This window comes from Cetorhinus maximus, chromosome 10 (genome assembly GCF_964194155.1).
Source record: "Cetorhinus maximus chromosome 10, sCetMax3.hap1.1, whole genome shotgun sequence".
NCBI lineage: Eukaryota > Metazoa > Chordata > Chondrichthyes > Lamniformes > Cetorhinidae > Cetorhinus > Cetorhinus maximus.
This window is the reverse complement of record NC_135888.1, coordinates 114096894-114113430: the sequence shown is the minus strand read 5'-3', so window position 1 is coordinate 114113430 and position 16537 is coordinate 114096894. Positions and strand designations below refer to the sequence as shown.

The window sequence follows — 16537 nt, the reverse complement described above, 5'->3', positions numbered from 1 at the left end:
GGGACTCACAATGTAACTATGTAAGGTGAATGGGGAGCCCTCGTTCAAAGGCACTCAGTGCCTGATCAAGAAACCCAGCATCGGGAAATGGGGGCTTGCTGAGAGCACCCCCGTGCCCTTGCTGCCAACCCTCATCCCCCCCTCTTCCCCATCACCCACACCCCACAACCCCTTCCTGGGTCCCTCCTCAATCTGAGACCTCAGGTGGATGTAGTACTGACAGCAGCCACTGACTCTCCAGTGGCACTGTTGAGTACAAAAAAGCTGCCGGCCTCTGATTGGCCAGCAGCTCTCAGCGGGCAGAACCTCCGCCCTCGGAGTCCTTCATCCTGGGGGAAGGCTCACCACTGGCCTGTTAAATGCCTGATTGGCACAAGATGCAGCAGGCTCTCCAGCCAGCAGCAAAGACTCACTCCCATTCCCTGTCACTTCCATTAGAGTGCCCCACCCCCACCTCAGACATTCTAGTTTACAAGTTAATAATATGCAATGAATTAGTGATTACAGGTCAATAATAAATACTTGTATTCACTGCTTGGAAACTGCCTAAAAAATTTTAAGCATTACATTCCAAATAGCTGCCCCATAAAAATAATTGAATTAAGTATAAAACCATGCAATGTTAATATTAATTATATCTTATTGGTACCTTTCTTTAAAAGGAGTCATGATAATGAGATTGATTCCACTAGAAAGTGATTTGACAGTGACCCTGTCTCCTTTAAAAAGGCCACTGATGAGAGGACTTTCTTGAACATTGGCCCTAATAGTGAACACATATTAATTAAAAGCAATGGTGATATTTCTTCATTAAAGCAACCAGTGTTGGACTTAGGTTTTGAATGTGCCACACCTTCAACTCCAAAGTCTATTTTGCTAAGAAACTACACTATAAAACCCACAGCAAGCAAGAAAAATTGTTAAATGTTTCTCGACTTACAACTGCCAAATTTTAGGGGACATGCATGGGCATCCATTGGGAAATCTTCTAAATGCATAGGACACTCAGCACGAACAGTCAATCTGCAAATAAACAAACATACATTGTAAATACCTGGTCAGAACTTTGAAATGAAAGAAAAGAGTTTAATGTGAATCAACAAATATAAGGATCAGTGAAATGACAAAATATATTCTGAAAAGAAAACTACAGCGTAATAATATTCATACTACAGAGGAAAAAATAGACCAGGGATAAAACTTAGTAGGCGAGATTCTTGTGCATGTAGTGTCACTTCAAATGCCACTGACCCCTCTCAGCTCAGCCTGTGGCATTGCTTGCACTCAAAAATTCAATACAAGTCTATGTAGCACTGTTCAAAGTGACACTACATGAACAAATGTGGAGTAGCTGTATTCAGTTATAATACTTCATGAATTAAAGCATTTGCATTTCATATTTCCTGTAAGTTTTCAATCAAACTGTATTTAGTTAAGTATATTTGTGATTCTATTGCTCCAAAGTGTCATCTGAAGCAGTTTAGTCATATTGTTTTACCACTGTGATATCATATCAATGGAAACATAACGGGACCATAATTTGCTGAGTAGGGTATCTAACTGTGTCTATCTTTGGTTTTGAATTGCCCTTGCACGTTTAGGCCTTTATATTTTTTGCATGTAAAGTTGCTGAAAGTTCAAGTTGTTAATGGTGCAGCAGGGGATCTAAGTGACCAGGGCAACTAGTGGGATATCTCCTCAACCAATTACATTTAATGATTGTGAACTTAACAACGCAAAGATTGAGAAGAAAGTTTAAATTAGAATGGGACAATTCAATCGCTAATCAGGTACACAAAGAGAATAGGGTGGGAAGGAAAGATTATATTAAGCGAGGGAGAAAAGGAGACCGAAAGGAAAGAGTAAGAAAATTTAAATTAAAAAAAATACATTTTTAAAATTTCCAACAACAATTAAAATTTGAAGGAATAAGAACCAATACTTGTTATAGATTATCTGCAGTGTCAGAGCGGTTAATTGGTAATAATTAATACTTTACATGCTATTACAACAGTACTTAGTCTGAAATGGATGATACTTAACTTATTATGGTTAGTTTAGTTCATATCTATTGTGCACATGATTCAATGCAGTTCAACGGTGAACCAGACAGTAAAGCACTATTTTTGTGATGTACTCAGACAATAATTTTTGGGTACCATGTACCTGCCTCTTGCCTAAAATTGTACCATTTGCACATAAATAATGATGGTGCCAAAACCCCCACTATTATTTTGACATCAAATTATGGTCTGCTATTTTTACTGATACATCTCAATATGAACTACATAATTTGGTTTACATGAATATAAATTGTTGTGTACATTAGAAATGTAAAAAATCTTATGCATTATTACTATAAATACAAAGCTAATTTATATTCCATAGATTAAAACAAATAGGATCGTGTACCTTTCATGTATTGATTTCTATGTAACCATCTTGTATACACATCTAAATTCTTCCTACTGAGGATAATTTTTGAATGTAGAAATGAATATAAAATAACTCTATGCTGCGTTTTGAATGTGAATTATTCCTGATTGGTGTGTTTAGGCTGCATTACAGTATTATCCTTTATATATTGTGTTTTTTTTATAAAGAATGAAATATATAACTATAAAAAAATCAATAATATGAATACATAAAGGATTGGTAGCCATCATTGAAGACCAACATTCATACATTTTGAGCTTGGCATGTAAACAGCCATTAGCAAATGTACAATGCATTATGAATCATCATTGAGACATACCATAAAGATCAAATAATAACCCTAAATATGTATCTATTAAGGAAAGGATATAATTATAATAAATAGTTGACAGCTTATATCAGGGAATGCAGTTCAGTCAGCTGTGCCTCACTGAATGGTGAAGTGACAAGATTATTTTATTCTTTCAAGGGGTGTGGGTGTTGCTGACAAGACCAATATATGTTGCCCATCCCTAATTGCCCCTTGAACTGAGTGGCTTGCTAGGCCATTGCAGAGGGCAGTTAAGAGTCAACAACATTGATGTGGATCTGGAGTCACATATAGGCCAGATAAGATAAAGACAGCAAATTTCCTTCCCTAAAGGGCATTACTGAACAATTGGTGATAGTTTCAATTCCAGATTTATTAATTGAATTTAAATTCCACCAGCCACCATGGTGGGATTTGAACCTGTGTCACCAGAGCATCAACCTGTCCTCTGGATTACTAGCCCAGTGACATTACTACTACACCACCATCTCCACTTGATTTGGTTATCATGCAATATGTTTTATACACTGTCTGATCGGTAAAAGCTGGCTGAGATTGTTTAAAAAAATGAGTTTGGTCTTCTTTTAAAATGCATAGATCAGTGTCTTATAGCTCTATTAGCATTATATCTATTTCAGCTGTCTTACACTTCCTTTGCAACTACTGCCAATTTAAGGGTGGATCAGGTAATTTCCAATTGAGCAAGTTGCATTTTCCAGCTGAAAATATAAGATCTGTATCAGTCTCTGCATGTCTCTACCAGACATGGAGTCAGAATGCAGACACCAAGAGCACACAGCATGGTCTTGTTTAAAATGTGGATAGCCAGAATCCTCCTTATACCTGTTTAGCAGCCTGTTACAGAATTTACAGATCTTAGGTGGCCTCAAAACACATGCAGGCGTATCTTGTGCTAGTTAATACTGGGTATGTAGGGATAAAATATGGTTGTATATTTTATTTCAAATGTTAAGTGTAAAGTTAAAACTTATTATTGCATTTTCTTTCAGTTAGTCACAGGTTTTTATTCAAATTCTTTCAAGGGATTTGAGCACCCCAGGCATGGCCAGCATTTGTTTCCCACCCCTAATTATCCTTGAGATGCTGGTGATGAGCCCCCTCCTTGAACTGCTGCAGTCCATCTGGTGTAGGTTTTCCCAGGAAAGGAGTTTCAGGTTTTTGACCCAGTGACAGAGAATTAAAGGCAATATAGTTCCAAGTCAGGATAGCGTGTGACTTGGAAGGGAGCTTGCAGGTGAGGTGTTCCCATAAACCTAACAGGCTTGTTCTTCTAGGCAGTGGGTTTGGAAGGTATTGTCACAGGAGCCTTGGTGAGTTGCTACAGTGCATCTTGTATGCACACTGATATCACGATGGATCAGTGGTAAAGGGAATGAATCTTCAAGGTGGTGGCTAGGGTGCCAATCAAGCGGCTGCTTTGTCCTGGATGGTGCCGAGCTTCTTGGGCATTGTTGGAATTGCACACATCCAGGCAAGTGGAGAACATTCCACCATACTCCTGACTTGTTTCTTGTAGATGGTGGAAAGGCTTTGGGAAGTCAGGAGGTGAGTTATTCATAGACATTGGATTTTGTCTGTGTTTTTTTTTCCAGGCATTTTTGTTTAAGTTTCTCTGAAGGTCTTTCTAGGAATATGCTGCGCTTTAAGTGGTCATTCATTCTAATGGTATAATAAATGCTGTTGCGGGACTGAAGGAAAGAATAATGTACAAATTGCAAAACATCTCAAGATACTTCACAAGATGCTGAGAAAACACTGAACAGAAACTAGGAATGATCGCCTAAAACATGGTTGCAAAGATAGCTTTTGTGGAGGCTTTGTTTAGGTGGGGTAAAATATAGTGAGAGAGGATTTTGGGAGAGAATTCCATTGCTCAAGGGCATAATCATTTAAGGCCCTGCCTCCACTAGTGAGCAGAGCTGGAGATTGCACAATTAGGAGAGTTTCACAATAGCAGAGGGTGCAAGGTGGGGTGCAGAGCTTGAAAAGGGCTGTGGTGGAAAGTGGGATTAAATCACAAGATTAATATAGGAGGGGACGTGAATTTTGAATTCAATATATTGGGCAAGACAATGGAGATAAGATGGATAGGATGCAAATGATGAAAAGTTGGATGTGTTGGGTCACAGTTTCTATGTGACACCTTTGCCAGTTTAAGCGTTAATGACAGGTATTTTGATTTAGAGATTGACTTGTTTATTCAGATTTCTGTTGACTCTGGATGTGGGATCATACTGGAACTGAACACTTCTCATTCCTTTTACTTCAATTTTTCTAAGATTAGGACATCTTTGTAGTTTCATTTTCAGGTTTTATTATAAAATTGCACAGGAAACATCTTTTGATAACCAGTTTCTCCATCTATTAATTTTGTATCACCGATATAAGAAATTAAATTCTTGGCAGCAATTACAAAAGTAAACAAGTCGATTAGTCTTCTCCCAAAACCTAATTCATTGAATTACTCTTTAACATGTTTGTGGCAGTGTTCCAGAACATTATATTAGAATTTTACCTGGTAGAAATCTCTGTGCTGACCCTAGCAGACTTTTCTGGGCCAGAAGATGAGGGTTCCCTCATTACCTTTGGAATTGTGTGGGGCCATATCAGGGTCAGAAGGATGTTCTGCAATAACCACTAGAATGATAAGTTTCTAGTCCCAGGGAAAAAAAAGATTGGAGTTATCCCTGTGGCTCCCTCTGGCAGAAGGCTGTCTAATAATTAACTGTCAGAAAAAAATGGGGTCTTCTCCTCAGACATTCAGTCTTTGTCCCAGGCTGGCTCCCACATCTGCCACTCAACATCCTGGCACTCTGACTTTCACCAGGCATGCTGGGAACCTGGGAACTCCTAAATTAGAGCATGCCTCACCCAAAGCTTTTGACTCATATATTAGTAACTTTGTTTAGGACAGGTGGAGGCTCTTCCCCTTAACAGTCAAATGGAAATTCTGGGGAGATGTATTCGGGTCCCAACTTAATTTGCTGCCCCTCTGCAGTAAATGTGCCATGTGAATATTTTGCCTCCTTGTTTTCATCACTGGAATCAGAAAATGCTTGCTGTTACTTCACTTTTTCCCACTTCAGCATTTCTTAAGTTTCTATATCAATGTATTTGTAAGTAGAATGTGTTAGTTGCAAATTATTTATAAAGTTAACTTTGTAAATTATCTAAAACAAAATATGCCTCTGACAGCTGAATTAAGAATCCTTTGGACACTCCGCACCAAGAACATTTGGAGCCCTTCACCCCTTCCCCCTACCCTGTACAATCTCCTCCCCAGCCTATTAAAATAAAAAGGTGTAGTGAAACTCATGAACAAATATTTACATAGTGCTTAAGTAATAAAGTAAATCATATCATAATATGATATGCTTAAATTAAAATTCTTAAATTTACCAGGAACTCTCATTACTCCAGATAATCTGCCCCTGCCTTCAACTAAGGATGTATTAGTAATAACTATCCATTAGAGAGGGGTTCGAGCAATACAGATTCCATCAGAAGCTACTTTACAGGAAATTTTAATGCCAGATTTGAGGCTATGTAAATGATTATCTTAACAATGACTACTTTGTTTGCCTATATAGTCCAGTTTATATTTATGATTATATTGAATTCTAAAGGCAAGTGAATTGTTTGCCTAGCCATAATGCACTAACAATATTCAAAAACCTTACAAAAGATTTACTGACTATGTTATTTCCTGGTAATTGGCTATGGATTATCAAGTACAAATTTGCATTGACTACATTATAATTACTAATCCGTCAGTATATACATCAACCACCCAGGATGCAGAGCCCATCAATATCTACTAAGGCATAGACCACCATCACCACTAAATGAGACTTAAACCACTCCCCAAATTATATCATAAATATAGCAGATACATGGTAGTAATTTTGAAATTGTGTTCTCATCTTTGTATTCAAGTCACTAGCTAAAAACCATACAGACAGCACACCCAAATTTATATGGGTAGTCCATTCCCAATTTGCCAATATCCCTCTTGACTAGACATTAGGTAGCATGAAAGGGCAAAATTGTGAAGACTTTGCATCAATTTTCCTTTCTTCTGCAGAGAACTGTCTGCTCTCTGTTCAATGACTTTGCAGCACAGCTCAAATTGGGAGCTCAGTGGAGCAGGAACTAAGACTGCAACCCATCAGTCTTTGAAGCTGTCCCTCAATGCCTATTATTGTATGAAATTCATATTTATAAACTTCTTTCCTAAATACTATCGCCATGTAGAATTCCAATTTGTATCCTGCGTACACCTATTTAGTAGAATTAAAATGAAAAAACCCTTTCTGATTTTGTTTTACTGTACAAAATTCTAATAGTCCACACCACTACCTATCCTTGTTGCCGAGTGTCAAGAAAACAGAACTCTTCCCATTCTTCGTAAGGGAATCATTTAAATGGATCAGCCTAAGAGTGGACAGTTGGATAATATTGCGCTTCCATAAAGCACCATAACATTCCACTCCAGTGACAATATGAGTAGCTGAAGGTAGCATTTTATATCCACAATTTCACTGGGATGGAGAGAAAGAAATGTCACTTACATAACATCTGATTACATTTTTCAGAAACATCCAAAAAAGCTTCACATAAAAGGAATTACACTGTTTCATGACCATTTTGGCAGTCATTTTGTGCACAGCAATGTCTTACAGATGGCAATGACCTGTTAATCTAGTTTTGGGGATGTTAATTGATGGAGGAATGTTGATGAAGATTGAAAGACAGCCATGCCCTTGGATAGTGTTGTGGGATCCGAATGAGTACATGTTAACCATTGGCACAGGTAGGTGATGGCTTAGTTTAATACTTAATCTGAAGGGCACTATCCTGGTAATATAAGAAAGGATTAAAATGTCTGTTACCAAATTGACTAAACAGCAGCAAAGTGCAATAACAATGGGCAACTGAAAGAGGTTAACAAATGATAACATAAAGGATTGAGGACAATTCAGCAGAATTAATTTCCTTAGATTGAAGTGTTTTTTCTGCATGTTAAATTAGTGCTTTTGAATAGTCAACACTGGATAGCCACAAGAAATATGGTTCATTTAAGGACTTGCCACAGGTAGTCATTATTCTTCAACAATGGTAGGGAAGAAACTATTGCGAGAAAAACTTCTACTGCTGCAAAACTAGAGGTGAACACTGTTCTCTAAAATCTGGGATATGACAAGTGGCTAGTTTTAATGTAGATAATGATAATGAATTACTTTAATTATCTATAAATAACTTAGATTAAACCATAATTAGTATCTGTATACTAATTTTTATGATCTTCTCAGGACACTCTAAAGTCATTGTGCCACCTTATCTATGACAGTACCAGAGGGCTAGTGAAAGAGACTACCAAACGCACTGTGCTCAATTTCATACAAATGGCTATTTCTTTAATCACATATGTCTCAAAGAATGACCCAGTAATGTTTTTGAGAGGTTAATGTCAGAAGGATTTCTTCTCTCACCTCATTGTGTACAAGAGCGTTCCATCTTCAGTTATCCTCAGCAATTTATTGGGCATGGTCATGTTATGCGCCACTGATTTTTTTCCATTGTGGAAAAAGGTGTCTGGGGTCCAGATTCTGCTAGCCATCAAGTTATTTAAACGGAGAATGGTCATGGGCCCTTTGAATTTCAATCTTTCGTCCTCCCAGGTCTGGCGGAAAAATACGTCTATTGTGTATTCCTGTAGAAATGGACAGATTCCAAATCTTTACATTCATGCAATTGCTATTCACTACTTGAATAGTACAGGAGAAAAATAATAAACGCAAGTTAAACCTGAAAATTGAAACACAGCTTCATCACTTACAAATAATTCAATGCCAGTTACATGAATTTCCATAATGACCATGAGGAGGCTGCATAATAACATTTGCTTCTGAGTTTTGAGAACATCTGTTTCTCCTCTATTTCACTGCTTCTCACTGAATCTTCTGACATCATATGAATCATTAAATAATGTTTTAAGTATTAATATTGGAAACATTAGCTTCATGGATTCCATTGACAATATATGTGTGATTACTGCATATATATATATATACATATATGAAAAGACATAAATTAAATTGAGATTGCACCCTAAAATTTGAAACATTACATCAGTTTGTGTTTCTTCATAATGTCTGTAGTCTTTATATGACAGGAGAATTTGATAAATGTTGTGTTTCCTAATAGATATCACCATAGCAAGGTCAGTGCTGGAAAACCATTTTTATTCAAAGGCTCCACACTGAACTGTTTAATAAAAGGAGGGAGGAATAAAATGTCACCATTAATTAGTGTTTTGATGATTGACTGCGGTGGGTTTTATTACAAATCAAGAAAAATTGACACCTACCATATCTGTATCTGAGACAGGCCCAAAACTCGTTACGTAGATGTCAGTCTTGACTTGTGTTATACGCTCTGACGAAGGACCAAAATAGCGTAGTTATTGTCTATCAACATTTCTGTCTGCTTCAAGCTACCAGCAAGACTATCCTGGACAGAAAGTTATTTACCTTACAAAGGCTATTTTGGATGAGTCATGGAAAGTTTTAAATATTACTGTGATTTTTAAACAAAATTAAGCAATGATTGTCATCGATCATTTCACATTCTCATGAAGTCATTAAGCATGTTAATAATTGTTATCAAAACTGAAATTAGGGTGGGGTACATTGACTGAAGAGCAATCCTGTGTAGGCAACGTAAAAATGTTCTAACTATTTACAGAGTCAGATATATCAAGGCGGGGGACAGCGGGGGTGGGGGTGGGGTGGTGCAGAGGGGGCTGTTCTCTTGAAAAGAGAAGGCTGAGGAATGACCCTAACAGAAGACATTGTACAGCAGAGAATATGTTCCCACTTGTGGTAACTAAGGATTATGAATATAAAATAGTGACTAATAAAGAATTCAGAAGAAGCTTCTTTACCCAGAATGTGGTTAGAATGTGGAACTTGCTATCACAGGGAATGGCTGAAGCAAATAGCATAGAGGCATTTAAGGGGAAGGTAGATCAGTACATGAGGGGTAAAAGAGCAAGCTATTAAGGTTGAAGTAGAGTGGGAGGAGGTTGGTACGGGGCATTAAAAACCTACATAGACCGCTGACACAAAATGACCTGTTTTTGTGCTGTATATTTTATGTAATTCCACATCACAGACATTGAAATTATACAGGTCAATGGCACAATACATGCAATTATACACATGTATTGAACATGAAATGTGCATTTAAAATTAAACATTCACACCTGTATCTAAACCCAATTATACCAAAATGCTAATTGATAATTTAAACAATCAATTCTCATTTATTTTCTTGGTTGTTTTGAAAAGATTCAGGGTAATTTAATTGCCATCTTTCAGCTATTTTAAACAATGCATAATTCATATGTTCCTCAGGTTGGAAGGCTAATGATTGAGGAACAAAGTACGATGTTAAAGTAACAATGGATATGTGAAAATCACGCTTAAACGTGTTTCTCAGTGCCTCCTTGTCTGATTTTTAATTAACTATTTCAAGGCGGGCTCGGGATTTACCACTTGATACCATGTAATGTTTCATACATCTTAATATCGCTTCTGTCACCATTTTTCTCCAGTCCTTCCTCATAACTTAAGTTTCTGGCACTCAGGATCCGTCTGTGGATAAAAGCAAAATACTGCGGATGTAGGAAATCTGAAATAAATATAGAAAATGCTGGTAAAACGCAGCAGGTCTGGCAGTGTCGGTGGAAAGAGAAAGAGAGTTAACGTTTCGAATCCGTACGACTTCTTCGGAGCTCGAAACGTTAACTCTGTTTCTCTCTTCACAAGTGCTGCCAGACCTGCTGAGTTTTGCCAGCATTTTCTGTTTTTATTTGGCCTTGTGGATGTTCCTGCAGCATCCCCCATGTGTCTCATTCACCAAGGTGGAGCACAGTCCTCAAGATGAGGTCAGACAGAAGCACTGTACGGTTTTAGCACTGCAAACTCTGTCATCTAAGCTTTTGATTTATGAATCTATTGCATGGTTCTATTTGCTTGTTTATTGCTACTCCGCGATCTTTGGACATGTTAAGAACGGAGTTTATCTCTACCGTTAAATCTTTTACTTCACCGATTATCCAGTTCTGCGCCACTCATTTCCTCCCCATATAGATCACACCTTACACTTCCTACGTCGAACTTCATTTGCTGCAGTTTTCTGTAATTTCAAATGTTACCACACTCCTGAAAGAGTGAAAAACAATGGCATAGCAATTCCTGCCCATATAATAATACTCGCGCTATTATTCCTGATGACTTCAACATTAGATAACTAGAACTTGTGCGATTGGACTTGTTATTTGCGATGTTATTTGCAACATTGACTTGTTTCATCTTAAGGCCAACCTGTGCTGTCTCCACATACTGCACATGTCAAAGTTCCAGTGCATAGCTGTCCCAATTACTGCACCGTATGTTACCCAAACCCCTTTACAGACCTCCCAAGCCTGGTCTCAGACGGTTGTCATATCCGTCCAGAAGACTGTCAAGGATTCTAGTGAAGATTGTGATGTTGTTCTTGGCTTCATCAGACATTCCAAAGCTAAGAGGGGGAAAAAAATACAAGAACCAGATACATGGAATTAAATACTCAGGGGTCCTCCATTTCTTTCCTAAAATCTACCATATTGGAATATACCATGCAACTAGAAACCCGCGCAGGCCACGCACGTCAGCATCAGTCACCAGTTACCACATGATTGGATATCGAGAAAAAATCTGTCATATAGTTCAATCACGTTTTGGAGTCCTGGTCATGTAGTTGTTACATTGCTTTACAAGGGACTTAAAATAATCTAAGCTTTAACAGAAGACGTAACGGCACCTATTCACTTTAGAGACGAAGACATTTGGAGATTACGCAGAAAACTAGATGAGATTGAGAAGTAATCCCGATTTTTCTAATTAGGGAGCGACCAGCGGTAATGTTTGTATTTATTGTGTAACTGTAACCATTAAGAAATTGAAACCACTACCCAGCTTTGGCCTTTTCAAAGTCAGGATCTCCAAACAACTGTGCCGACACTTCGAAAGTACTTCATTGGCTGGGGAGCGCTCTGGGATGTCGTGGGGTCTCGAAAGGTGCTATATAAATGCACGTCATTTTTTTTCTCTTTCAACAAATCAAGATGGGACTGGGACATGTAGGGAGTGGCAGGTTTTCTGGAATTAATCCCGGTTTACTACTTGGTGTCCTTGCAGGTTGTTTTGTTTTAAAATCACTTATTAAGATACTGAATGTAATTGAAAAAGCGGGAAAACGGTTGGAACCATCTGACATTTTAAAGCTAACAATGCGTTATACCTATTTGTAAAACAAGCCATACACACCCAATTCACTTGACTTGCAGTTCCAAACATCAATAAAATTACCTTGTTCTAATTTAGATCATATTTTCATTATCCTTAGTAGTGTTATGTTAGAAACTGTCATGTAAATAATTTAACACAAAAGCAAATTACTGCTGATGCTAGAAATCTGAAATATAAAAAAAACAGAACATGCTGGAAATACTCAGCAGGTCCGGCCACACCTGTAGAGAGAGAAACTGAGTTAAGGTTTCAGGTCTGTGACCTTACACCAGATTTATGTATCTATTTTTGCACCCCACTGAGATATATTTTTGAGCTTTTGGAGGCTAGACTGTTTAAAATCGCAACTAGCAATTTCTCAGAGAAAACAAAACTAAACTGAAACAAACAAGATATTTGCTTCAGTGTCCCAGCCTATGGCATTAACGACAGTTGGATTCCTAATAAAAATATGTTTTCTCTTTAGATAAATGGTTGCTCCTCATATCTAATATGGAAAGAAATAACTTGTGTTTATATGCTGCCTTACACGATCTCAAGACTTCCTAAAGTGCCTTACAGCCAATAAAGTACTTCTGAAGTTCAGTGGCTATTTTTTTTAATATAGGAAATTCATTGGACCAATTTTGGCACAGCAAGGTTCCACAAATAGGAATTAAACATATAACCAAATCATTTGTGTTAGGTGTTGCTTTATGGATAAATGTTGACCAGGACATGGGAATAATTGCCCTGCTCTTCTTCAAATAGTGGGATCCATCTGAGAGGGCACAGTGGTTAAAATATCATCATAAAGACAACTGGCAACGCAGCCCTCAGTTCGTACTACATAGAAGTACCAGGCTAATTTGTGTGATCTAATCTTACCTGTGACGTTTCCTAAATTTAAGAAGCATTCACAAACTCTTGGGAATATCAATAGGTGGTACTTTGTAAATTATTTGTAGTAATTGCAGAAAATAATACAGATAATAGCCGGAAAATGTTAAATCAACACTTAATGGAGATCAAATATGTTTGCGTTTTGATTTGATTGATAGGAAATGTAGAGTATTAATAGGACATGCAAAATGAGCATCTTCAAGACAATATCGATTGGCATATTTAAAATGGAGATAAGCTACAACAAGCGCATATTATATCTTGTTAATAAGGTACAGTATACATTATTTATTGAACTGTATGTTTGGAAAGAATAAATACAGCTTAGGAGTTGCTTTAAGTCACGTGCTATGTCTATCATAATTCGAAGCGCTGAGCGGGGGAATAATCGCCATATCAGTATATTAAAATGTGAATCCAAATATCTGGTATAGGTTAGTATTAAGTGTGTCTATTATATATTATGCATTAACCTGTCAATGTTCAGAAACAATGATAGAAGTGTAGATGTGACAAATCAATTGACCTTTCAAAGGGGGAAGGGTTCGTATGTCTTATTTGCAAGTCGCATGACATGTTTTAGATTACGTTTCAGTCTTATGAGATGCACATGGACAAACTATACAACAAAAACAGACATACTGAAGCTCGAAGCAACGGCCCAATGATCGAAGTCGTTCAGTGCAGAGGCTGCCATTCTGCAGCTTCGGGACTATATCACTGGCGAGGGTGCAAGCTCTATTTTGTGTCTTGAGTGATACTTCACTTTTATTGAAGTGTGGAAGGAGATCTAATCTGATCTGGAATTTAGGTTGTAATGAATTTTTTACACTCTAGAAAGGCCTTCTTTTGTGGAATACTGTACACCAACTCCATCTACAGGCCATGGGAATACTGGCAACGGAATAAAGCCCCAATATAAATTATAGTCTAATGTCCCACCCAGCTACAAAACACAGAATTGTTCATTCCTTTCAGAGAGGCTAAAGTTTAGCACACCGACATCAGAGCGACAGCTGTGTTTGTTGGGGTTGAGGTGAGGCGGGGGGGTGGGGGGTGGGTTTGGGGATTGAGGGGGGTTGCAGAGTGGGGGGGAGAGTTGGTGACAATCATCATGCCAAAACAGCTGCCAGTCAACATAACAAGATAACAAGTGTGGATTGCTTAACTCCTTTAGAAAGTTTGGTACAGGAAATCCTATACTGATTCATGCACGAATGGCTATAAACATGCTCTCAACCACGTTCAGTTAAGCAATTCCTAAATGGCAGGGTGTATTTCAGCAACATTTCAAGATGCTTATTGGAAGTTCCCAGACATTGTGGATCCCTTCTTCAGGTGGAAAAAATGGTTGACTGGTTTAAAGAGAGGGAAATACTAGCTAGAGACAACAGTAATTTCCTATCTTCTACCTCTGTGGAATAATTATACACCACACTGACTAATAAACACCAGTGCTTGGCATCTATTTGTTCTTTAATAAATTAATGATATCGTATTGCATCACATGGATGCGAAATGATATTACCCGGTCATTTTCTGGAGCCCACCTTTTCTACAATATTACTCAGGGAGTTTATCGAGATAATCTCATTTCTTTGTGCTGCTCACCTCCCCACCCAACCAAAACCCCCGTAACTCGGATTTAACTCATTATTGAATGTGGCGCCGCTAGCCCGAAATGACGAACGAAAGGACTGCCATCATGAACCGCTCGAAATAGAAACAGATAATCATTCCAACTGATTGACGCTCGGTAAGTTTACCCGGCATAGAGCAACTAGAGAGGCTGCTCACCTTGGACGAAACGCTGCGTTTAGGAGGAGAAGGCAGAATGTCACTGATACGCAGCTATTGAGAGCAGCAACTCGCTCCATAGCAGGTCCACTCAGCAAACACTCTAATAAATAAATTATATATCAATAAAGATGTATACATCCATGAACGAATACACACAAACATATAAAGTTACAGTTCTGCGTCCACAGGTAACACCCCACCCCAAATGAAAGGGGATATATGGCTAGAGAACATTCACTTCCCGTTTCAAATAAAGTAGTCAGAAGCCCCTTTTAAAATATGTATCGTCGAGGTTTTCACAAGACTGCCGAGAGTGCTATAGGCGGGGAGAATGGCGCAAACCTGTGTAGGTTCGCCTAGAACTATTGAAAATAAATAAATATTTATACATTGGCATCATTTTAGTGGGAGGAGGACAAGCGCACTCCAGTCGGCCGAATAAAAACACCCAGTTAACCTTGTTGCATTCGGCAGTCTTAATGTACTTTTTACGGCCGATTGATACAGCCACAATAACACAATTGTCTTACTCGGATTCAGACATGTGCATGTTAACACACTAAACACCTGACTGAGGTGAGCTGCCACATCGTTAAAATATTAAAATAAGCAATCAAAGGGACGCACTCTCCACAGCAAATTCTAAAACCTTTTTACATCGCTACCAAATCCTTAATGCACGTTATGGATTGATCTCAATGCAAACAGATTAATGTCTATTAGATATGTGGCCAAGCAGCGCATAAATATTACTTTGGAACAGCATCTGTATATACAATATATAGAAATGCATTAAAACCTTTTGAACAGCGTATCTGAATGGATTCGATGCGTTAGCAGCTGAATATACGAGTTTTCTAACCATAAAGTAGATGCGGCATCTGCCTCTCTACAATCAACGCTATTCAAAGCACAACTGTATCTTGCAGAGAGGAATACATAGAGAATGGAGCAGAATCCACTGTATGTACAATGCAGCGCCTAAATATTCAAACAAAACCCGAAGAGCTCTCTTGTAGGGTATACAGGATTACAGCAGGCAGCGCTGAATGGGTTAAATAGCTACAGAGGTAGAATGCAATATACGTTTTCTGACAATAACAACGGTTTCTGGAAAGTTGAAAGTGTAAATTACTAATATGATTACAAAACACACACACAAAAAAACCCACAAATCATCGAATACAGCGTCGCAACAATGGGGATTAAGCATCCTTGCAAACGGTAAATCAATGTGGTTTCTTCCAGCATCGCGACCGGCGCTTCTCACCTTAGGAGACTGGGGTGGTGGGTAAACTTCTCCACCGAGTTCCAGATCTGCTGAGTTCAAATGCAAGATGCACAGGTCTGGCAGCTTGATGGCTTTTCTTTCTCTGCTCTCTATTTTTTTTTAAGGGGGGACCAACGTCTGAATGAGAAGCAGCAGACACACGGTGCGATCTCTCCTGCCTGTGATTAGCATCCCCCTGCGGGAGCCCTCACAGTCTCGCTGCCTTCTTGTACGCACAGGAGAAGCGGCGAATTATTTCATTTACACTGAATCTACAGGATGGGCGAACTGCAGGTTCCAGGAAGCTTTACTCTACCGAGCCTATACTAATGTTCCCGTCTGTAAACCGGATGTGAAATAAGCCGTGACTTCAAATCAGGCAGATTTTTTCTGTTTTTGAGTGAGGGAGGGAGGTGGTCCACTTACTGAACGTAAACACGTTCAGAACCAATCCGCCGCCAA

General features: G+C 38.4%; 1 protein-coding gene across 1 annotated transcript in view; it reads right to left on the bottom strand.

The window, feature by feature from the left end:
- LOC144685955 (gamma-aminobutyric acid receptor subunit alpha-1-like) overlaps positions 1-16310 on the bottom strand; it is a 56238-nt gene extending 39928 nt beyond the window's left edge. The window contains exons 1-6 of the mRNA XM_078551018.1: positions 16076-16310; positions 14803-14905; positions 11250-11353; positions 9138-9205; positions 8260-8480; positions 941-1023 (exon numbers count right to left, since the gene is read on the bottom strand). Coding sequence (XP_078407144.1) covers positions 941-1023; positions 8260-8480; positions 9138-9205; positions 11250-11353; positions 14803-14882 — 556 coding nt within the window. The 5' untranslated portion in view covers positions 14883-14905; positions 16076-16310. The remainder of the gene's footprint in view (positions 1-940; positions 1024-8259; positions 8481-9137; positions 9206-11249; positions 11354-14802; positions 14906-16075) is intronic.
- Between the last annotated feature and the right edge of the window lie 227 nt (positions 16311-16537).